The sequence below is a fragment of the Neltuma alba genome, unplaced genomic scaffold, assembly GCF_004799145.2.
Source record: "Neltuma alba isolate B1F8T4 unplaced genomic scaffold, ASM479914v2 tig00010972_pilon, whole genome shotgun sequence".
Taxonomy (NCBI): Eukaryota; Viridiplantae; Streptophyta; class Magnoliopsida; order Fabales; family Fabaceae; genus Neltuma; species Neltuma alba.
The window spans coordinates 45,127-70,692 of record NW_021635734.1 but is presented as its reverse complement, the minus strand read 5'-3'; the positions used below and the strand labels follow the sequence as shown (position 1 = coordinate 70,692).

Here is a 25,566-nt window from a genome sequence, read left to right as displayed (position 1 = left end):
TAGATTTAGTGGCCATTTTAGTCTATTAGCATAGATTATCTTAGGTGTCCCTAGTCTAACAAAATTTTTTTAAATCCATAGCACATTGGAAATATTAAAAGAAGGAAAATTTTTTCAAGTATTGTCAGTAGACGAGTTTTTTCCCTTATGTTTTCAATTAACAATTCCAGCAGAAAAAACTATTTCTCATTTTATTTATTTTTGCTTTCACTTTATTGTATTTTTGTTTTAGCCTTTTGTTTTTGTTTTTATCTTAATATCTTTTATACTTGACTTTTAATGTTTATGTATAAACTTAATTAGTAGTGGCCTAATGCTAGGTGCAACGATTTATGTTGGGGTCTACTTTGTAGCCTTAACATGTTTAGGTTGCCAGTATCACTCCTAAATTTTTGATTTCGCATTTAATAATTGATTTTTAATAGTTGATTAGATTTTTCTTTTAATTAAGTGTCATTTTTTTTAAACTTGCCTTATAGTGTCTTTGGTGTTTTGTTTATTGTTGGCTTGCGCACCTGGCTGTGGTTGCTTGATAGTGAGAAATTTCTTTAATTTGGACTTGATTGTTGACTAGGTGAACCTTTGGTGAAAACTGTCATTTGTTGGAAAGTCACATTAAGCTGTCAAATTTGAGTGAAAACAGAATTCTTATCGATATCTCACCCCAATTAAGCCCTTGCTTTGTTCAGTGGCTAGAACTTTGAATTTTGACATTTCATTTTCGGTGTAACATTGACAAAAGTTTTGGTATATTTGCTGGTTGATTAGTAGAATTTCCTTTCACTCACTTATGCTGCTGTTTGCTCACTGCATCTTACATAAAATTGCATAATTCTTTTAACATTTTGAGCAAGAATTGGAATTTTAGCTGTTGAAGCTAGGGGAGTTTACTAGTAATCATACTTTATATCTTGTTCTAGATCTGTTCGTTGGCTTTATATTGAACAAATTTTAATCTGACACTGCAGAGTGCAAATGACATTAGAGTTGAACTGAGTTTGTTGAATTGTCATTGCTGTTTGTTTCACAACAATCACGCAATTGCATCACTCACAAATCTTTCCTGATTTTTATACCTCTTTCTAGATCTGAAAATTTGATGTTTTTGAACTCACTCTTTTGAAATGATAATGACACTCCATTACTGAGCTATATTTAAAATTGTCGTAGACATCATTTGTTCAGTGTTCAATCTTTGTTTGGAGTGCATTCTATCACTTGTGATCAATTTAAGTGCATAATCTAGTCTTTTGTACCGTGTGTTCTGTCATTGGTGGAAAGGATTGCTCTTAAATTTCGAGGGGTTGGGGATTTAATAGTGAGTGGAGAGGGAGAAGAATTTGTCACCATTTTGAAAATAACATTTGCTCGGGAGGGAATTTATTGTTCTTGAATGAGTTAATTAGCTTATTCTTAAATTCCTTGCTAAGCACATTCGATTATGAGCTTCACTTTGAAGACGCTCTCACAAATAAGTCCCCTGGTTCGATCAAGTTTCATGGAAGACTTTGAATATCATGCAACTATCTTTCTTTCCTTCCTTTCTTTAGATAGAAAATGGAGAGATTTGGATACTAGTGGCAGAAACTGTATTTTTAAATAAAAAGGATTTCCCTGATATGGTTTTTGATAGAAAATGGCTCGATCAAGTTTCTTTCTATTCCTTGTGATTCTTTGATATTGCATATATAGCTTATAAAAAGAATTATAGTTTTTTAAGGTAAAAAGGTGTCCTTGGTTTGGTTTTTGAATTTCTATGTGCAACGAACTCCTAAATGTGTATAAATATAATTATAGGAGTCTACATTTGCTTGTCATCTTAGACTGTCCATACCTTTGTTGTTTTGTAGCCCCTTACAAATATGCTTTATATTTTTACCTTAGCAAATAACTTGTGTATGCAAACTTGCTAAGGTTGATTATTATTGTATCATTTGATGCTTAATTTCAATGCCTATTTACGAATGTGGGAACATTGAGATTAAATCATAGGCTTGAACTTGACATGCAAAGCTGCCTTAATGAATCTTGTATGGATTATGATCCTTAATATTGCATCTTTTGATGCTTCATTTGGGTATCTGTATGTTGATGTGGGAAAATTGAGATTACTTGTGGGGTTTGAACTTGACATGCAAAGATGTCTTCAGTTTTCCTCTATTCCTTGTGATCCTTTAAAACTACATATGTGATTCATCACAAAAGTAACCGTTTGTTAAATTAAAAGATGTCCTTGTTTTGGCCTTTTGAACTTCTATATTTAATGCACTTCTATAAGGCTAAGTGAGTCTGTATCATTTCATGCCTAATCTTAATGTGCTTTAAAATAATTATAAGGGTCTAAATTTGCTTGTCAGTTTAGACTTTCCATATCTTTATTGCTTTATAGCCCCCTTTCAAATATTCTATATATTTTTTTCTTGGGCAAATATTTCGTGCATGCGCACGTGCAACGATTGATGATCATTGCATCATTTGATACTTGCTTGTCTGTGAATGTGAGAAAATTGACATTGAATTAGAGGCTTGAACTTGGCATGCAAAACTAGCTGAATTAATCTTGCATGCATTGTGATCCTTCAAAATTGTATTGGTGGCTTATTTGATGATCATTGCATCTTTTGATGCTTCATATGGGTGTATGTATATTGATGTGGAAAAATTGAAATTGATCCCATGTCTTGAACTTCACATGCAAATATGTCTCGAATTTCATTCCATTCCTTATATCCTTTGAAATTGCATATATGGCTTATCGGAAAAATGACACCTATTTTTTTAAATAAAAAATTTTCCTCACTTCGATTTTTGAATTTCTATATGTTAATTAGTCCCACAAGGCTTAGTGAAATTTGTATCATTTGATGCCTAATCTTAATGTGCATAATTATATTTATAGGAGTCTTTGTTGCGTTACATCTCCCCAACAAATCTACTATATATTTTTACTTTGGCAAATTATGTGTATATGTACACTTGCAAATATTGATAATCATTGCATCATTTGATGCTTATTTATGAATATGGCAAAATTGAGATTGAATGAGGCTTGAACCTGACAGGTGAAGCTGCCATAATGAATTTGTATGCATTGTGATCCTTCATAATTGCATATGGCATATATGATGATCATTGTATCTTTTGATGCTTCATTTAGGTGCCTTATATGAGTGTGGGAATATTGAGATTGATTTTGATGCTTGAACTTCACATGCAAAGATGTTTTGAGTTTGCTTCAATTCCTTGTGATCCTTTAGTGGTTTTTTTTTTAAAAAGAGTTTTTAAAATAAAAAGATGTTCTTGTTTTGGTTTATAAACTTCTACATATAATGCATTACATGTTTTGGTTTTTAAACTTCTACATGTAATACACTTCGTGTTTTTATTTATCATTTGATGTGTAATATTAATGTGCATAAATAGAATTACAAAGGGTTTACATTTGCTAATTAGCTTAGACTTTTCATGTCTTTGCTTCTTCATAGCTCCCCTTATAAATATGCTATATATTTTTGTATTTGGGAAAATTTTGTGTATGCACATTTGTAAAGATTGATGATCAGGAGTAGAATGGACCCCCAATTAGGGGTGTGCATGAAGCCCAAATGCCCGCAGAGCCCGCCCGAGCCCGAAGAAAAATTGCTCAGCCCAGCCCGAAAAAAAAGAGCCCGAAAAAGAATGGGCATCTTTGGGCTGGGCATTTCATGGGCAGGGCTGGGCATCGGGCAGGACATGCTGCCCTGCCCATTTGGCCCTGCCCAGATTATATATATTATAATTTATAAAATAATATTAATATATTACATTTCTTTACCTAAAAAAAAGCTATCTCCCTCCTCTTTGCAATTTAACTTATTATTATTACATGTCTATTAGTTTTCTATTTTAGGGGATCTAATTCTTCTAAAGAAGCAGTAGTATCTTGTTTTTAACTTGTTCTTCGTGAGCTTTATTGTGCATATCCTATTATTTGTTGTTGTTGTAGTGTTGGCTATTTATAAGTCAATCTTTCCCTCTATGTCATTAACAACTTTCTTTGTTAGAGAATGGAGTTCATACATTACATATTTGTATAAATAAACAATTTTGAATATTTATGCAAGATAGAAAACAAGATTGGGGTAGGAGCATGGAAAGAAAATTGGGGTTTAATTATTTGAATTACATGTTTTCTATTTAATTTATATTTAGTTATTTTGTATTAATTTTTTATGAACAAGTCATATGATAGAAAGAAGTCTTTTAGTTGTATGGACTGCTAACTGCATTGTATCGCATAATAAGTATTTACATATTAAAAGTCGTTATATTAAATTATTATGAGATTATAAGATTTTTATTTTTCTTTTTACAATTATTTTCACCCCATTTTTATATGGTCTATGTTATTCCTGTTAGCCTATTGCTTCAGTTTTAATATCTTTTTGCAATCCTTTAGGTAACATTTAATTTTTGCCACTTAAATGGATAATCAAGTTTCTATTACATCGCCATCCCTGGCTCCCAATGGAATATCTCAATGTGCTTCAACCCCTCTTCAATTTTTTCAGATGTTTTATTCTTTTCTCAACTTTCTGGAGATTAATGCAAACCGTTTGAATTTCAAGACTTTAATTACAATCTTGAGAGTTGTTTTGTTCTAAATAGATTATGAATATTATTTATTTGGATATTTCCTAAGACTTGTTTTGAATTATTTTTGGATAATTTTAATGTGTGAAAATATAAAATTATGAAATGTAATTTTCAGGTATGGATGAAAGTTTTTTTACATGTGATATCGGTAGGTCATCACCATTTGGGCAGCAAAGCCCGCCCTGCCCAGCCCGCCCATGCCCAGCCCAAAATGGTTAGGGCTTCTATGGGTAGGGCCGGGCAGCGGGCTGCAAAATGCAGCCCGTTCATGTTTCGGGCTGGGCATCGGGCAAGGGTTCTGCCCTGCCCATGTGCACCCCTACCCCCAATCAACCAGCAAGTCAACAACAGTATAGAGTGGACCACTGCCTTTAATTTTTATAACTTTTCGACCAACCAGTAGAAGAGGAGAAAAAAGGCAACTGTGGGGCACAAGATACAGAACGTGAAAAACAGAGCAAATGGGAATAAAAAAATAGGGTTTCACATACTTCTAATTCAATTTGCGGCAGTTTCTCCATTTAAATAACAAAAATAAAAAATAAAAAAAAAAGTGTATTATCGTGTTGGGTCACGCACAAATCCGGGTTAGATCTGCGCCACTTAACAGTGCCGAGAATCACGCGATCCACCAGCATCGTGCGATTCGCGTGATTTTGGTGTGAATCACATGATTCTGGGTGCGATTCAAATGGCAGAGGGATACACTAGGAGATTCGTATCTCCCAGTGCTAAATCTGCAACGTATCGTGCGATTTGAATCTCGAATGGCACGATACTAATAACCATGGATGGATCCATAGAAGTCGAAGATAGTTTAGCTCCCTTAAATAAGTTAGTGGTATAATTTTTTGAGTTTCCTTAAATATCTAAGACTTCTAAGATCATTTACTTTGAATAAAGTTGCTAATGCACTTTTGAGTCACCTTATTTCTTCCAAGTCATCTCCTGTCATTACTATATCGTCTTCGTGCCTGTTTAGGATGGCAGTGAAAATCAATTATAAGCATATTTTACATAAGTCAAGACAAAATTCCCCTCACATATTTGTCTCTTATTTCGTAAATCACGATTGCAAAGCTACTTATAAACTGTTCCAAACAGGCCCTTCATGCACAATTAAAATAGAGATTTTAGATCTTGAGTGCTTTACAAACAATGTATGGTCTGCTTGGCATAGTGTGTAGCTTGAGTTTTTTATGACTTTGATGAATCACTCAAACCAAACCCTAGGTGACTGCTTTAACCTATAGAGAGATTTGTGCAATTTACATGCCATATTTCAGTTTCTGAATTATGCAATTCCTTCATGAACTCTTATATATACTTCCTCTTTAGGATCTCCATTTAAGAAGGCATTCACATCTACTTGATGTAGAGACCACTCAAGATTTGCAACTAAGATAATGGAATCCCTATCGTATTTCATTTTGCTATAGGAACGTTTCTTAGTAATCAATTCCTTGTGTTTGGGAATCTTGGCCACCAAATGAGCTTTGCACTTGCTCACTAGTCTATTAGCATTGTACTTAATGGTGAACACCCATTTACATCCAATTGTCTTTTTGCCTTTAGGAGTATTTCAACGGTCCACATTTGATTTTTAGACAAAGCCTTCAATTCTTTATTAATGGCTTCTTGCCACCCGAGATCTCTATTTGCCGCTTTAGATGTTGATGAAATTTTTTCCTCATTAACCTTAGTGACAAAACTCTTCATACAAGATGATGTGTTGTCATAAGAGATAAAGTTACTTATAGGGGGAAGAGTACATTGTCTTACCTTTGTTCTTAAAGCAAATGGCCACCCAAGATCATTAGATTTTTGAGTTAGAGTTGATTCTTGTCGTTGCCTTGAGCTGGAAAGGTCTCTACTAGTAATTTGGGTAACTTCATTTTCTTCTTTTTCTTCCTCCTCTTCTGATTCACTTGATTCCTCTATTACATAACTATTTTTAGGTCCATTGGCACTGGATTTAGGACTGTAAACTGGTTTAGCCTGTGTTTCAGGTCTATTTAGACTAGTTTTAGATATGTTTTTTTGGCCTGTTTATTAGTTCAGGTAGTGTTTTAGGTTTGTTTGCTAGTACGGGAAGTTTTTGTTATAACTTGTGTCTTGATAATCTCAGTTTAAGGTCTGGTTTCAGATTCATCACTAATTTCTTTTTTTTTTTGGGGTTTGTTTTGGTCACACAAACTGCCATTCTTTGTCATTCTCCCTTTGAATAGAAGTTTTCATGTAATAGGCTTGGTTTTCTTTAAAGGAGACACACATGGTAACAAAAAAATTTTGTGGGGTAGGAGAATAGCATTTGTAGTTTTGCATAGTTTTTGAGAACTGGAGTAACCTAGAAAGATGCATTTTATGGCCCTAGAGTCAAATTTACTCCCAACTAAATAATAGACATATGACGCCACACAACCAAAAATTTTTAGGGGATACTAAAGTGGTGTTAGGATAAGTCTTGGTCAGTATGTTCTTTAAAGGGCATTCTATTGATAAGGTAGGTGGCAGTGAGGATTGCCTCTCCTCGATAACAATTAGGAACATTATGAGGTAGCCTCATGGCACTGCTAACTTCAAGAAAGTGTTTATTTTTACGTTCAGTAGTGTCATTTTGTTGGGGAGAGTTGACACAAGTGGTTTGGTGAAAAAGATTCTGTGATCTTTAAAGGTAGGTTTAAAGAGTGTTGCTCATGTACTCCCTCTCAATATCACTTCTTAGTGTACAAATTTTAGCTTGAAATTGTGTGGAAATCATTTTGTGAAAATTGATGAGGGTAAGTACAAGGTCTTATTTTTCTTTCATAAGATATACCCAGGTTACCCATATATGGTCATCAATAAATACTACAAACCATTTTGCGTTTGACAAAGATGTGACATGAGTAGGACCTCGAATATTGTTGTGTTAAAAGGTTGAGAGAATATGTGAGGATGGTTCTTATAAGTGGTTCTTGTGTGTTTTGCGAATGGACATACTTCACAAGACAAAGGATAATAACTCTTATTAAATTGAGGAAATAGCTCTAACATGTATTGAAAATTGGGTTGTCTTAATAGCTCTATGACAACGAATCTTTATTAGTTGAATTGGTAGTAAAAGCAGATAAAACCTTGCACTTGAGAAAAACTGCTCCTTTGATAGGTTGATTTCCGAGCTATAGTTTCTTTCAACTCTCTTCATTTCTTACAGTAAAGAATACTTCACACAGAGAGGGTAAAGTGTCAAGACTCATGATTCTACCTCTTACATCGTTAAAGGCTGCATCTAGTCACAGGATTAGTCCATATCATAGTTGCTGATTGTTTATCATTTGTAATTGCTTAAGCATTTGCTAATTTTTGTATAGGCTTGTGTTTAGTGTTGACCATATCACCAAAATAGTTAAAACTATTGACACAAGCTTCTATATTCTTTACCTTTCTTGTTACACAAGAGACTATTATTTATCAACATTCCCTTACCAAGTCACAATATTGCTTTTCTGTTTTCATCTGTAAATTTTGGTAGTTTATAAAACATCAAGAAGCATAAAAGAAGGAAATGATTACAATGACAATGATTAATATACACTTCAAAAATAATAATATGATTGAAGCAATTAAATCCTCTTTTAAATCATATATAAAAAATAATAAGACAAGAATAAACCCAACTGAATGATATAGTTTAGAAACTAGGAAAAGGAAAATCTGAATCAAAAAAGAAAATGGAGTGCAGAAATTTTCCCAATTTGCATCCCTCTCATCTTCCCCCATCAGCAAACCAAACCTGATGATGGATTAGAAAAGGAAACTGCGAGGACATTGTCTTGTTTCTTATTAATATATAAGAAAGTATTTTACAGCTCATAGATAAAAATCCATGACAATATTATAAGATGCAGAAGAGGATGAATGGAAACCTATATCGTAAAGTGAGATGGAAGTCCGTTAACCTTCCTCCATTTATCACTGCTCATATTGGTCTCCATCCATTACTCTTGTTCATCTTTATTTCTTTGTTCCTTCCAATCTCAATATTCAATCTTGAAAGAACCTGCACGAGAAGAAAAGAAAGACATCAGTGTAAAGGGACCTGATAAGAAATTTTGGAGAAGATAAGAAATCAAAACATGAAGCAAGCATGACCTTCTTGGATCCCTAAGGTTAGAGAACATAAATAAAGAGGAGAAGAGGAAAAATGGGTAAAAAGAAAATAAGAACACTACTCATAAAGGAAGCCTAACCAAATGCCTCTCTCATTGTGCTTCGTGAACTTCTCAGTTGCCTCGAAACGAACCTTCCTTTGATTGTCGTCGATAACAAATCGAAAGAGCTTAGATTTGAAGATGAAGAGAAATAGAGGGAGAGCAGAGATGCTCAGCTGAATGCATAAGAAGGGACCACTGATTGCACTCAAAGACGACCCTGGAGAAGAAGAATCCAATGAGAGAAAGATGATGTAGGAAGTAGAAATGGTTAAATGGCTGACAAAGGGTGAAAGAGAGAATAGATGGGGGAGAAAAATAAAGAAATAATTATTGGATTTCAAATTTCAAATTTTAAAATTTATTAGTCTTACAAGGTCCGAGATTTTTTTTCTTTCCCAAACTAAATGGACCGTACAAGCTACAAACATATCATTAATATATATAATTTAATTGTTAAGTTAATTTTGATTTTAAATATAATATCTATTTATCATATTTATCAATTTTTTCTAAATTATCTTTATAAATATTCTTTTAACCATAATCAAATAGAAGAAGGAATGAGGATATTAAAAAAGATGATTATGGTGTTTTAGGAAAAGCATATCATATTTTTTATAATTAACTAATTTACCTAACTTTCTTGATCTAATCAAATTAATTAAATATGTCTTACATTAAGGATCGGAAGAGTGTTTATTTAATTAATTTGGCAGCTTATCATTAATGTCATTTGGCTTGATAGCAGCTCAAAAATTATATTTATTTAATTAATTTGGCTTGTAAATGGTGATTTGTATCTAGGGTCATAAATAAGCTATTTGAAGATATAGTTTGGTGAAAGAGTATTTATATATATATATATATATATATATTGATGATATATAGATATTGATAATGAGTTATATTTTTGAAGTTTTATCAAATGTTATTTATTTTTGTGAATTTTATATTATATTATTATTTACGATAATAGGACTTATAAATAGCACAATTTCGTATAAATATTTTTTATTTTTAATTTAAAACCCAATTAAATTTTTGAACTATACCTTGGTCGAAATTTGGAAGTCATTTTTTTTTGGTAAAAAAATTTGAAAAGCATCTTTATCAATGAAACTTAGTTTTTTGGAATAATTTTTTTGAAAGTATTTTTTGCTTTTTATTCTTGGGTTTTAGAAGTTCTTCATAAGAGTATTGTCTGTGGCAATCTACTTTTTCAACTCTTATTTTGTTTTTGAGTGAATGCTATTTTCTAAATTCTTATAAATTCCTATCTCAGATTTTAATTATAAAATTTTATTTATTTAGAAACTAAGAAATGAAGGTAATACCATCTAAAGTCGTAACCAAATTCACTCAATAAAAATATATCATACCAAAATTTAAGCGTATTTTTAATGTTAAAATAAAAGAAATAAATACTAACAACTTGTTTTATATTAAAATCAAAGAAATACATACTAAAAGGTGGTCAAGTAGAGTAAGATTATGGGTTTTATGGGGGAAAAAACCCAAAGTAAGATTGTGGGTAAAAATCTTATCAAATTAAAAAAAAAAGAGCAGATTTATTTTATTTGGATCAAGACAAGAACCAAATCATGGTTTGGAGAATAGCTTCTGGAGAATAGATTCTGGGGAGAATAAATTTTGTGAAGAATAGATTTTGTGAAAAAGTGATTCTAAGAAGTGAGAGTGTTTGGATAGTTGTTATCAGAAACACTTTTTTTATATACAAATTACTAAAAAAGACATAAGTTAATATGATAATTACATAAAAGATAGATTTTATGATATATTTTAATTTGAAGGAATAAAATTGTTAATAATATATTTTTTACCAACATAATTAATAATACATAAGATAATATAATTAATGAATAATTAATATGTGTATATATATTTATAAGATATAAGATTAATATGTTTATAAAAAATTAATTGAGGGATATTAAAGTCATATTATTGTTGAGATCTACTCTAATAGGTACAATCATACTCTCCAATTTGAGCCAGAAGCAGAATGGATTCACCTCTCTTAAAATCATGGTTTTTGGTTTCAAAACCATAATTTCAGCTCAAATCATGGTTTCAGATTATGACATCAAAATTGATACTGTTTGGATGACATTCCAGCCAAACCATGATTCTGGGAGTCATCCAGGCCCTAAATATTTTTACAGCACTGGGGGAGAACCGAAGCTACTCCAATCATCACCTTTCTTTATCTTGTGAAAACCAAGTAAAGACATTTCTCTGCAGTTGTTCATTAAGGTCGATCAGAGACCATACTGCTTACCTATACCGGATACAAACCCTGAATTTCGAAGTGCTTCAGGTCAGGTGCTTTCGCTGTGCGAAGCAGTTAAGCAGTGGTGGTCCGGTCTTGGATAGAGACAGAAAATCATCAACCGATGGATGATGCCAGAGTCGCGGAGCTGAAGAAATTTATTGATGGATGCAAGTCAGATCCTTCACTTCTTCACAACCCATCTCTTGCATTCTTCAAGTCTTATCTTGTGAGGTACTAGAGGTGTCAGCAGATAGCTTTGCTCTTCATTTTTCATGTTGGCTCGTGATTTCTTTCTCTGAAACATTTGTATTACTTTTGCCTGCAGCTTAGGTGCTCGCCTACCTCCAGAACAGAAAACGGTGATCCCCTTATTATTAAATCAATTTCTACTCGTCTCTCTTTTGCTACTATGCTCATGTTCATTTGGCATGTCAAAATTTATGTACTTTTAGAGTTTGGGTGGTAACTGTTGGTGAATGTTGAGATGCATATATGGAAATAAGAATAACTAAGTTCCGTACTTCTGATGGTATCCCAAAATGGTGGCTTTGTACTCTATCTTTTGCATTTTTAAAGTCTGATAATTTCTTTAAGAGAATATGGGTGAAAGTTTCTCTTGTAAAGTAAAATTCTTTCATTTTCTGTCATGTTCGGCTTATAGCAAACTCATGCAGGAGAAAGTTGCTGACAACATGTCAGAGCGTGCTGATGCTAAAGGAGCTGATTTATCTGGAGAAGATGAAGATGAAATTGTAGAATCTGATATCGAACTGGATGATGCTGATGTTGTTGAACCTGATAGTGACCCTCCTCAGAAGGTATTTGATTGGCAGTCGATTAGTGGGTTTCCAACAGTGTATCTTGCAATCTTTTCTTTTGCTTTTCTATCTAATATTTTCTTTTGAGAGTATGTTGACGGTGGGATGGCATGGCATGAAGTCTACTTCTGACAAAAATAATTATAATTGGTTGGCAGATGGGAGATTCGTCAGCCGAGGTGACAGAAGATCAGCGGGATGCTGCTCAAGTTGCAAAGTCTAGGGCCATGGATTCTATTTCAGAAGGCATGGCTTAAATTTACTTGATAGTGCAATATCCTGAGTCTCTCGTACTTTGTTTCTTGGAGATCCCTTTCCTCTGTCAATTGGATAGTCTATGCTTTTCAGGGAAGTTGGATGATGCGGTGGATCAACTAACAGAAGCCATTGTCTTGAATCCCCATTCAGCAATACTCTATGCTACCCGAGGTACTCTAATAATTTATCTTCCAAAACCAAAAAGCTATTGGTAAATGTGGTTTATTTTACTGCCTTCCGCATCATTTCTTGGAATTTGGAAACTTAAATTAAGTTTCTTGCTTTCAGCTAGTGTCTTTATCAAGTTGAAGAAACCAAATGCTGCAATCCGTGATGCTGATACTGCCTTGCAGGTCTAATTATTAGTTCTTGCCATGCCATAACCCATTGCATGGAAAGCATGGAAGTTTTGTTTTAATTGCTACTGAATTTTGATGAGGCTGGCTTTGTCTACATGACATGTTTGTGTAGATTCAAACTCTCAGTTACATTGTTTGTTCCAGATTAATTCTGACTCAGCTAAAGGATACAAAATACGGGGAATGGCTAGGGCTATGTTAGGATTATGGGAGGAAGCAGCTAATGATCTTCATGTGGCTTCAAAGTTAGATTATGATGAAGAAATTGGAACGGCACTTAAAAAAGTAAGCCACCTCCTTTTCCCTGCCCACGGTAGATAAGAACTAGCAAAAAACCATGTATATAATCATATATTTTAAGTTTAATAGGTTGAACCTAATGCCCGGAAAATTGAGGAGCATAGGAGAAAATATGAACGATTACACAAGCAAAGGGAGCAGAAGAGAGCTGAACGGAAGAAGAAAAAACAAGCGGAAGCTCAAGTAAGTGTAGGGTAGTGTGGAATTTCCATCATGGAACAGACTTGTTCACAGTTAAGCCGTCTTGGGCAACATTTTGGGAATTAATTAACTAGCATCCTTAGCATAATAGTTGAACGCTTTTCTTATTTAGTTATGGGGTGATTTTTAGTTGCGTATACAACAAAGGGTTACTCAGTGCAACTTGGATTATAAATAATTAAGGGCTTGCGGGCACTGAAATTCCTCTCCCTTCCCTGGCAACATTAAGACTCCATATTCATTGCTGTGACTTTGCAGTGATCTGTTTAAGCTCAAAATTTGTTTTGACCTTTTTTTTTTTTTTTCCAGGTTCAAGAATCATTGTCTGCTTTAAAAGATGGTATGCCTTTTTATTCATTTTCTCTGATGTTATTAGTTGTTACAGTTTCCAAATTAATTGGCGCATTTTCTTATATTTGTGGTTTGAGTGAAGGTGGGAAATATATTTTATGATTATGTTGTAACTACTTCCCCCTCCCTCCTTCTTACACACACACACTCATATTACTTTTCACTTTCCGGCTGCCTTGTACCTTCATATCATTCATCATTAATTGCTATATTGGGTGTGCTTGAAGAATGAAAGGACCGGGGAATTATAGGCATTTTGTTTTGCTTTCCTTTGTTCTTAACATGATGACGACTGGTCTGTGTTTTGTTGAGAAAATAAAAGACGCCACTAGTGAAAGAACTATGATGTGATTGCCTGGCTTTTTTGATTCTCTTTCGGGGCGCCCCCCCCCCCCCTGGTGGGGCCTGGCTGGGAATAAAAGAGGCCACTAGTGACTCTTGCTGATATTACTTGGAAAAGAAAGGTACCAAAAAAAAAAAAATCTTTTTTAAACGCATTTTGTTGGGGCAATAGGTTACATCATGTGATGTTGGAATGCTTACAACACCAAAAGGTTCTTGATTGTAACTTGCAAGTCAGAACTCAGACCTGGAAGAGCAATCTTGGTTTAGGGAAGTGTAGCCTTAGCCTTCGCCTGGTCCAATTCTAGTGTCTGTGGGTAAGTGGGTGGGTATAATTGTTGAGGCGGGCGTAAGAAATCATTGATATTGAATTGAGTGGGTGGGTATGGGCGTGAATATGGAATTATTGATGCTGAAAAGAAAAATGGAAGCCTCTTTGATGTGAAAAATATTAAATAACGAGCTTAGGGTAGGTTTTTAAGTTCTGACAATCACTCAATCACTACTATATTTTGCTTGTGTTGTTACCTTTTGCTGGACCATAATAACATCATGTACTTCACGCAACCTACTTTACTTAGTAGAATAAGACTTGTTATTGTTGTTGTTTTTGCCTTTGACCTGAGGTTTTAACATGATTTTCAAGATTTATGTACTCCTTCTGGCCGCTACTTTGAAATTAAATCCAAACTTTGATGTTGGTCGCTAACTTGATATCAAATAACTTATGGTTTCGTGGCATTAAACAGGACAAGTCATCGGTATCCATTCTGTTGGTGAACTGGACAAGTTATTGAGTGCTGCTTCTAAGACATCTCGCTTGACAGTTCTGTATTTTACTGCAACGTGGTGTGGCCCCTGTCGTTTTATTGGGCCTCATTTTGCAAGCTTGGCTGAGAAGTACCCAAAAGTTGTATTTTTGAAGGTTGACATAGATGAGGCAACAGATGCTGCTGCACGCTGGAATATTAGCAGCGTTCCCACCTTTTTCTTTATTAAGAATAGCAAAGAGATCGACACTGTGGTGGGGGCAGACAAAAGTGCACTTGAAAGGAAGGTTGCGCAACATGCAGGCGCTCCTTAAGTGACACCTGATCAGAACATGGATGCAGTTTTTGTTTTCTCTTGCTTTTTTCTGTGTTTATATTTCTGTTATGTCTTAAAAACGTGACTCGCGTTGTGTCTGTTGGCATGTCAATTTGCTTGTCCCAAGAGTTCGCGTTCCCTTGGAATAAAGTTATACACACTTTCCTGCCTATTTTTGTAAGATAGTTTGGTAACTCAAATGGGGAAAGAAAAATTCAACGTGGGCGTTGTACTTCGAGACAGAAGCCCGTATCATATCTTTTTCATGAGAATATATATACCTGCTGGAAAATATTTGACCAGCTTGAACGTACAGACTCATGCATAACAAGAAAAAGGTTCCATAATTCATTTTCTTTCATTCTTGGAGTGAAATCTCAAAACCAAATAGAATATGAACCTGTAAAGAAACGCCCCAAGCCAGCAGAATAAATATGTCGCACCATATGTCTTCTTTAATAATATCCATTGAGGATAAAACATCTTCTCCTATTAAGCAATTACTCGACATGTTATGGTGGGAGCTTAGCTTCACTTCTCCTAAAGGACCAGGAGACAAATCTGCCAGGTTCCCTGTGTAGCATTTATCATTCTTGAATTCATTTGTCAGCAATGCTTCAAATGGATATTTGATTGCAGAAATATAATGGAGCCACCTCCAATAGAAAGGTATTTGAGTTCGCTTGAGGAAGAAACCACAAGTTAAGAAGAACAGAGCAGTTGTGGCTATAACTACGGCATACCCTGTGATGTAGCTTGGAACAAGTGCACTAACAAGCATCACATAGGCATTGGTAGTGATAAGCGAAGCAAAGAGGATTATCCAAAAATGGAAGAGACTGCTTTTTAGGTGAAGGAATACTTTGGTTATGGCAGCGAATGTGAAGCCTTGGATGGCGAAAAATGGGAGATAAACAATGAGGGAAGAAATTACATATGAAGAAGCACGATAAGCATTGTGAGATGTCTCTTTAATGAAGACGAACCTTTCTAAGATGAAAGTAGGGACAGCATCGTTGGAAGAGAAGAAAACTAGGCACACTGAAAAGATATAGAAGTTGAGAAGCCTACTTATGTCTTTGAAAGTGGGATGACCAAGGTTTTTGAAGATGGTGGAGAGGATAAGCGCCATAACGGTTAGCACAACCTCACGGGACAGGAAGAGTTCAGGTGTTCGAATTACATTGAGTGCAGTTCTCCATGACAGCACTGCAACCTCACGTAGCCATGGATTTGCATATTTTGATCCTAGATGTGGCTCATCAAGAGCTTCTTCAATCTCAAACTCTTCATAAGAAGGTCCATGGAAGTCCATAGATTGGCTAACTACATTGGAAGTCTTGGCTCGATAAGGGTCCTGATCAAATGCAGGATGTTGGCTGGAAATAACACTTCTCGGTCCTGAATTAGGTGTTTTTGCAGGTGTCCACCCTGGAGTTCTTGCTGGAGTCCATGCTGGAGTTCTGGCCGGAGTCCATGATACTTGGCGTTTAGGAGTTCCTACCACACCATGGTAAAGCCAGACAGAGAAATCCTTGGCTGAGAACTCTTGGTAGAACTGAGAAGCCAAACGTGGGACACCAGCACTGGACATATTCCTTGGCGTCTGAGCACTTTTCCTCTCAAGCGAGTAATCAAAACTCTCATCATCATCAACAACTTGGTTGGAGTCAGGCTTTGATGTACCGGGAGTGAACCCTTGTGACAGCAAGTTGATGATATATTTAGATGCAGGGGTGCTACTTCTGTGAGGTGTTCTTGGAGTCTTTGGTGTTTTAGGGACTGGTGTTATGGCTGATTGATCAGGCCTTTGGCCATAGCATTGGTACTGAACAGGGGATCTAGACCAATAGTTGATTCATCATATTCTTTAATAACATCTAACATGTATTCAATGCTATTTTCTCCATCTGGTATTGTTCTTCCAAAACCAGAAAGATAAGCAGGCAGTGCATCTGGCCTTCCCATGTATATCAGCCTCCCCCTGTAACACCACTTTGAATTCATTAGCCAGTCTGATTAGGAAATTTGGATGTCATATTGTGAGTTTCAAAATTTGCACCTTGCAAGGATAGCGATCTGGTCGAGGAGCTTTTGAATTCTGAATGAAGGCTGATGTATGGTCATGAGGACAATACTTCCACCTTGAGCTATGTGTTTAATCTTTTCCACTACATTGTAAGCACTTGTAGAATCGAGACCTGAGGTTGGTTCGTCAAGAAACAGAAGCGCAGGCTTGTGAATGATGTCTATGCCAATAGATACTCTTCTTTTTTCCCCTCCCGACACTCCTCTTGTCCCTTCATCACCAATATATGTATGTGCTGCACTCTGAACAACTATTCATTCATTCAACCATAGTATGTGTTTTTCGGTTAATAAAGAAGTAAAAGACATAAGTAATCAATATATCTAAGTACATCTTGATGTTGTGCTACTTAAAATCCAACACAAGTTTTTTGTGAGTTTCAAGTAGGTTGGTAAGATAAGCTGCTGGCTTAGATTCCATGCAGTGCCAAAATCTGTCAATTGCTTATAAATTTGAAACATTTATATTACTTTTATACTATTTCCTTATTTACAAGTGATTCATTCCTTTTTAATACCCTGCACTAGCCCTTTACAAATTCTGGCACTGTAATGAATCCAAATCTGAGTTAAACCTGCATATAGGTGGACTGACATAGTAGGCCTAGCTTTGGACCTATTTGGTCTGATGGGTTTTGACTGAAGCCCATCTAGTCTAGTGGGCTTGGTCTTGCCTAGCCCAACAAATAGTCTAAAATGTTTGAGCATGTTTACCTGCAAGCCGAGCTGATCAAGGAGCTCATGAACTCTGTTCTTTTTATCCTCCCTGGAGAGTGTAGGAGGAAGCCTAACCTCTGCTGCAAACATGAATGTCTCAAAAACTGTCAACATAGGAAAAAGTTGGTCATCTTGCATCACATACGATGATACCATCTTCAAGTAACTTGCACTGACCTGCACGATTAGAAAATTCACCAATCATTGCTATTTTAACCAGAGAAACAAAAAGGAATCAGACTCGAATGAATCCAGCACAAACAAAGCATCAGAACAGTATGACTTCATTTTCTTAATGAATTACTGGTTTTCCATCCATTCTAACTGATCCTTCGAGGCTCCCTTGTGCAATCCGACCAGCCAAGGCATCGAGGAATGTTGATTTGCCAGCCCCACTTGGTCCCATGATAGCCATGACTTCACCTCTGTTTGCCTGCCCAGATATGTCATGAAGGAGGTAAGCTTCTTTCTTGATCCAAACACCATTATTCTTTTGCTTCTTCTGGACACAATATGATATGTTCTTGAATTCTAGACCATATTCAGGAATGGACCTGTGGGATCTCAGTTGCTTCGCAATGCTTTGCGCGGCTCTTGTTTTGTCCAAGTCCAGCAAGTTCTCTAAGCTGTTTTTACTTGTGCCTGACTTATCTTGCCTTGCCATTGCAGTGATTATTATCCTCAGAAACCACTTTTCTGGCTTCCTCAGCTTCTGCTATTTAGCAGGTTTTAAAAAGTGATCGATGTTCAGAATCGACAGGATTTGCAGGGGGACAAAATCTGACGGTTAGACTGAAACCAATCTTGGACATCATCAGCCGGCAAACATGTTCTCTTCCTCTCTAGTTTTGTTCTATTTACGTTGATGGTGCCGAGGCTAGGCCATTATAATATTACTATTTTGTTTCACTCTGCATGCTAGGAACTAATCCACTTAGAAAAGCACAAATAATATTCCAATAATTACTTGTTTAATTTGTCTTGTGCTGTTAATCACAGCTCTTAATTCTTTCAATATCTGTCTTGATGTTGTACCCTCACCGCCTCAACATACTTAATATTTTTAAGTACTCAAAAGTTAAGGTCTTTGTTGAACAAAAAAGTCATCTAATATAAATTATATATATCTATATATTGCAATTAATATTTGTGAAGGGCATTTGTTTTTAAAAGAAGACGAGCGGCGAAAATTCCTAAGGAAGGAATATGAATTTGATACCCGGACGGCACTCATAGAGATATCAGTTCACCAGTGCTCGATGTTCATTTTGTTAAATAAATTTTATTGCGCATGAATGCTAGTTAATTATTATAACGTATATGCATTTAATTGGATGATAAGTCTTCTTTTAAATAAAAGGGAGAATTAGACCAAAGGATCTGCAGAGAAAAATATTTAATAAGAGGGATAATAAAAATTAGAATTATTTAAAAGGTCCAAATATAGATTTTAAAATACCAAACTACCCCTTCTACTTTCTTCATCCCCTCTGCAATTCTCCCTATTTTGTTTACATTCAGGAATAAAAAAGAGAGTAAAGTACATCAATCAATATTCTTTATATTTTGTATGGAGTGAGGTGCGGCTAATAGAGATTGAAGAAACTCACTAACTGTCAAATAATTGAAATATTGTACAAGAGAATATAAGAGGATTAGTAATGAGTAATTTAGTCTTTCTAAAATTATATTTTAATATATCATTCTTTAAAATAATTTTAATTTTTATAATCTTCTGCACTAAATATTCTTCTCTACAGCTCCTTCATTCTAATTCTCCCTGAATATTAAGTTCAAAATTTATTGCTCTTTCAGTAATCGGTAGTTTACTATCATTATCTGACCCAATAACAAATTCGAGAGTTTTATATTATTTATTAATTTATTATATTAATTTTTTAAAACAAAGGCATTATGTACATGCATTTAATCAGATAATAAGTCCGCTTTTAAATTATAAGCTGAAAATTTGGCTCGACTAATTGGTTGATACATACTTCCTCTGTTTCTTATTATAAGATTCAATTTTTTGAATAAGTATATCCTTTTTTACAAGATTTTTTTTAGTTTGTTTCAGCATTTAATCTATTAGTACCTATTTTACTTATAATTCAATATATTTAATATATTTTCTTTTTTCTTTTATTTTACTATTATTCTCTCATATTTACCTATTTATATATAGGGGTATATTTGAAAAAAAATTATATTTGTTACATATTAATTATTTTTAACTAATTTTAATTATTTTTTTTAGTTAAAAGGATCTTATAACAAGAGACGAAAGAAGTAGCTGATACTTGTGCATGTATTGCGATGAATTGATGATTAACCAGGCACGTTTATTTTTGCCGCAAGTGACCCAAGAAAGTTACTTACATGTCAGTACTGCGTTTTTGCTGTGTTGGCATATCTAGCTATCTTGGGTTTTTTTCAACCAATATCAGGCTATACTAAAAACTAATGTTACTGGATTTATCATTAATTAATTAATTAATTATATTGGATGCCGTCAGCTTGGGGGGAATAAGAAGTTAATGTGTGTTAAATCTATATACTACCTCCAATCTTTAATATAAAACCTTATTTAATTTTTATTTTGGTTTTAAATATAAAATCTCAATCCACTTTGTCTATCATGTTTACACATTTTTTCTCAAAGTAATCCTTCTAATAATAGTAGTTCTAGATAACAAATTTGATTAGCAAGGATATTTTAGAAAAAACAACATCTATTCATTACAAATAACTAATTTAGCTAAGTTTCTTAATCTCTCCAAATTAGTCAACTGAATCTTATAATTATGACCGGAGGTAGTATATTGGATTAGTAGCAAACAGAATAGATTAAGTTTGGATGAAATAGGTGCGTTAAGGGCCTACTTTTATATTGAAAGTTGTATGCCATTCGCCGGTTTTTAATATAAAAATAACAACTTTTAATATAAGAGGTATTTAATTAATTTGAATATATTACGGAAGTCAAATAAATTACTACTTCCGGTCCTTAATATAAAACCTTATTTGACTTTTATTTTGGTCCTAAATATGAGACCCCAATCCACTTTATATATCATATTTATACATTTTTTTTCCAAAGTAACACTTCTAATAATGATAGTTCTAGTCAATACACTTAATTAGTAAGGATATTTTAGGAAAAACTGCACCTATTTAGGACAAGTAACTAACTCAACTTAATTACTTCATTAATCTCTTCAAATTAGTCAATTGGCTCCTATAATTAGGACCAGAGGTAGTAGCTAATTATAAGCTATAACAAATCTTCTGTATTACATTAGAGTTGTAGGTTAGATAATCATTTAGTTTAGAAAATGATAAATATATGAAAGATAAAATAGATTCGGATGTTATATTTAGTATTAAATCAAACTTCTAACTAGTTCCATATAAGGTTGAATGGCATTTTTTTTCATTGCTCACATGAATATCATTATTTATTCAATGTAATAATTAAACATGTATAAGAGGGTTAATATTAATTTTAAATCTCTCAAATTTGCTTTATTTTGATTTTAGTCTCTTAACCTTAAGGGCAAAATGGTTCAGATTTTTATTGAATTATAAGACCAATGTTTTAAATAAAAATAAACATGAGGAACCAAAAATTATGGTTTGAAACTCAAGAGATCAAAACCACAATGAGAATAAACTTGAGGACAAAAAATCATACTAACACTTTATAAAAATACGGTCATAAAATAGTAATATTCTCCGATCCTTAATATAGGACCCAATTTTTGAGTTGATTTTGGTCCTAAATATAAGATCCATTTATCATATTTATCAATTTCTCTAAATTACCCCTATGGATACTCCCTCAACCATAATCAAATAGAATAGGGAGAGGGGTATTAAGAAAGATGATTATGATGTTTTAGGAAAAATGTATCACTTTTCTTATAATTAACTAACTTACCTAACTTCCTTAATCTAATCAAATTAATTAAATGTGCCTTATATTAAGAACCGGAGGAGTAATAGTTTTAAAAAGGCGTACATAGTAAAAATCAAATAATCTAGCTAGATTCTATGTGCGTAATTGCATCATATGCTTATCGATATGTGCAGAATATCATCACCTTTTTTCAAAAAAAAAAATAATTATACCTATGGTAATAAAATTGTTAATTATTTAGTTTAACTTTAATTAAAAAGTTGAAAAAAATGCAATAAAATCTATAGCGTGTGGTGTGCTGGCGGAAGGAGGCCCCAACATATCGTCTCCCAAACGACCTTTCTAAAGATAGCAACTTTCTCTAATCAAATGCCAATCTCATCCACATTCCCAAACCAGAGGAGAACGGAGAGGAAGAACGTAACACCACTTTTCCCTCTCCTCATCATCATCATGGCTTCCAATTACTCCCTCCTCCTTCTCCTCCTCCTCGCCGCCGTCCGTCTCAGCCGATCCTGATCTCAACGGACTTCTCAACAGCCTCTCTCACGGATCCGTCACTTCCCTTCACGACACCATGCAATGCATGCAGAAACTGCTGCCCTGCAAAGCCTACCTCAACGTTTCCGCCACCGAACCGCCGCCGGAGACCTGCTGCTCCTCCTTGAAGGACGTCGTGGACAACGACTTCGAGTGCTCTGCCGTTTCTATAAGGATCCTCAGATCCTCCCTACCTTGAATATTACCAGGCATGATGCCCTCCAGCTCCCTAAGGCCTTTGTCCGTCTTCGCCTTTCCAAATGCAAAGATGGTGCGTATTTTTATAATCACCCTCCTCCACCCTTACATATAGATAATATATATATATATATCATATCAATGTTGCTCCGTAACATATTAAAGCTTGTTGGGACATGCAGTGTTGTTTATAGGTTTTTAATTCACAGTTTTTATGGCTATATTTGAATCTGCTTTTTCTCAACTTATAATTTACAACAGAAAGTCATAATGCATGCATGTTACCCAAAATGGATCGAGCGAGCGGATTCTTTTCATTTGAAACCTGAAAGTTTAGGTTATAATATGTCAAAATAACTTGTTATCTTGAAGCCAACTTCATCAATTACAGCAATGGAAATCGATGAATAATGTTGTGAAGTTGTATGGGTCTTGCACAATATTACTTTTGGTCTTTAATAGAAGAGTTAGTTTGACTTTTAGTTAGTTATAAATATAATACCGCAATTTACTTTATCTCTAGTACTCCTTCGGTTATTAAAATAAAATCTATTTAACTAATTTGATTAGATTAAGAAAGCTGGATAAGTTAGTTAAATATAAGAAATATGACATATTTTTCTAAAATACTATAATCATCTTTCTTAATATATCTTTCCTCCATTTCTTATTTAATTATAGTTGAAGGAGTATCAATAAGAATAATTTAGAAAAAATTAATAAACAGAATAAATATGTTTATATTTAGAACAAAAATTAATTCAATAATTAGGTCTTTTATTAAGGATTGGAAGAGTATTTATTCATTTTGCCATCAAATAATTACTATAGTAGTTGCATATATTAAGAAGTTACTATTAATTTGTAATTTAGACACACATGATTAACAAAGACATTTTAAAAAAGACAATATATATTTACTACAAATAATTAACTAAACTAACTTTTTTAATATTTTCAAATTAGTCAATTAAAGCTTATATTAAGAGTAGGTAGTATGTAATATTATCGCTGATCCGGCCCCTAAAGCATCGAGGTTATTTCTAATTTTGTTTCCCCTAATGATTAACTACTGAGCAAGCTTGTGTTTCTCTTTGGGGAAGAAAATCATAATAATTGACAAATTGTACAATTCATAAAACTTAAAAGTCCGAATTAATTCAATCAACTGATCATCAGTTATATCCTTTTAGGATAATATAGAAACTTAAGCAAACATACCAAACAATTGATGAGCATAGTTTTCTTTTATCAATTAGCTAGTGGCGAGTGTTTACTACTCATAATCATCATAAGATATTGTGTGTTATATATACTATTTGCAGCAAAAGATTACAAGAAATGGAAGACTTTGATTTAATTAAAATAAATTGAGGGACAATCTTTTCCATTGCAGAAGCGAATTCTCCAACCCCAACTCCAACTGATGCTTCTTCATCAACAAATCAAGCAGCAGCTGCAGCTGCAGTACTTGCAGCAGCAGAGAAGTCCAGTAAGACACCCACACACACTCTCTCTCTTAGTTTTTATGATATATTTTCTCCATCTTTAAACAAAATAGCTTGAGAAAGATAAACTCCATGGTAGATTTCAGGGCCGTGTGCGTATATGAATCACTTCTAATATATTTTACTAGAATCAAGAGAAACCTTAAATCTTATAAACTATAACTTAAAATTTAACAACTTTCGAATTGCATTCCATTTAATATCCATTTTGCCTCATGAGTTTCCTAAAAATAAATTTAAGGGTTAAAGTATATTCAACACCTCAAAATATTTTTTCGAGTGTATCCAACATACTAAAATATTTTTTTTAGATGCGTCCAGTATCCAAAAATATTTTTTGATACATTCAGCACTAAAACAAAAAATATTTTAGGGTGCTAAATACACATGAAAAATACTTTGGATGCTGGATGCACCTCAACCCTAAATTTAATAACGTCACTGATCAATAGTATCAAAAAGCCTTCTTTCTTTGTCTAATTATAAATAAGACTAGAGAATTCCCTGTAAGAAATATACACACACACACTAATGCATTCTAAAAATATATCTAGCTATCACGGTGTCGAGTATTAATTAACATTTAGCAAAACTTAATTACTGGTTTATATCTTTGTGGATTGCCATATGCATGCTTTGTATTAATAGCTGTTTTGGTCTTATATGATTGAAGTTTCAGGCGCAAATGCCAGCCAAGATGTGCCTGCAGCCACTTCTGGTAGTGATTCAACCAAAAGAATCACGTATTTCGGTGTTGTTCTTGTAGCCTCTGCTTCATTGTTATTCATGAACTAAGTCGCTCCTTTTCTCTGCATAAATATAATTTCAGCATTGGATCAGAATCTGCTCGACAGTGGGCTTTGCTTCATAAATTTATTTCACACAGTGATTGTATATATATTATATTATATATGATTATCAAATAATAATAAAAAACTTTTATCTGTCTTGACACATTAAAAAAAAGTACACTACTGTCATTTTAGTCTCTTATTTTGCAACTGCATCCGAAGTACGTAGCTACGATTAATAATCCTTACAATCAATTACACAAGAATATTATTCTATCTTCTTGACAAGTTTTTAAGGTTATTAGCTTGATAAAACTGGCCTTTTATGTATAACTACTACTACCTTCGATCCTTAAATAAAAACTAAATAAGTAATTTGGAGATATTAAAAAACTTAATTAAGTTGGTTATTTATAACAAATATTTTTTGGCTTCCCTAAACTACCTTCTTTAATTATTTGCATTAAAACTACTCCTTAATAATAATATTTTAATACGTACAATCAATAGGAATATTTTAAAGGGAAAAGTTATAAATTTAGAAGACAAAATTGATTGATTGAAGTCTTTTTATTTATAATCAAATCTGACTCTTAACTAACTCTTACATTAAAGACTGAAGATAGTATTCGGAGGATTTATTAATAATTGTTATTTTGTTTTATCAAAATTTGCGAAACAAAGGCATGCACCCTAGACACACAGTCAACTCAACTGTGTGTTTGGAGGATAGCAAAGAGATTTTGACACTAAAATGTCAATACTTTCTTGAAAAAGGACTTCTCTTCTCGTTTAAATTTATATCTTGAAGTGAGATCGTAACATCTAAAACATGTGCTAGATACGTTACTTAAGAAAAACGTATTGTAGTGCTTGTGTGAAGACGAACATTTTCAGTTTGTGACTTTGTGTTGTCAGATTTATACTGAGAGATATTACAGAGTGATAATTGTGGTATTACCTTTA

General features: G+C 33.8%; 1 protein-coding gene and 1 pseudogene across 1 annotated transcript; one reads left to right on the top strand and one right to left on the bottom strand.

Annotated features, from left to right (window-relative positions):
* Window positions 1-11,087: 11,087 nt before the first annotated feature.
* Window positions 11,088-15,077, top strand: LOC114760390 (TPR repeat-containing thioredoxin TDX). Its single transcript, XM_028949644.1, has 10 exons — window positions 11,088-11,355; window positions 11,450-11,483; window positions 11,799-11,942; window positions 12,101-12,188; window positions 12,291-12,371; window positions 12,489-12,553; window positions 12,704-12,844; window positions 12,929-13,042; window positions 13,370-13,400; window positions 14,503-15,077. Exons 1-10 carry the CDS (start codon window positions 11,246-11,248, stop codon window positions 14,835-14,837), a joined length of 1,143 nt encoding a protein of 380 aa, XP_028805477.1. The 5' UTR covers window positions 11,088-11,245; the 3' UTR covers window positions 14,838-15,077.
* Window positions 15,078-15,187: 110 nt separating this feature from the next.
* Window positions 15,188-18,308, bottom strand: LOC114760388 (ABC transporter G family member 18-like; annotated as a pseudogene).
* Between the last annotated feature and the right edge of the window lie 7,258 nt (window positions 18,309-25,566).

Bases quoted from the DNA above. Each gene is read 5' to 3' on its own strand.
- LOC114760390 (XM_028949644.1), top strand. From the start codon at position 11,246: ATGGATGATGCCAGAGTCGCGGAGCTGAAGAAATTTATTGATGGATGC. The intron at 11,943-12,100 runs GTATTTGATTGG...ATTGGTTGGCAG, and splicing joins ATAGTGACCCTCCTCAGAAG to ATGGGAGATTCGTCAGCCGA. The intron at 12,372-12,488 runs GTACTCTAATAA...TCTTGCTTTCAG, and splicing joins AATACTCTATGCTACCCGAG to CTAGTGTCTTTATCAAGTTG.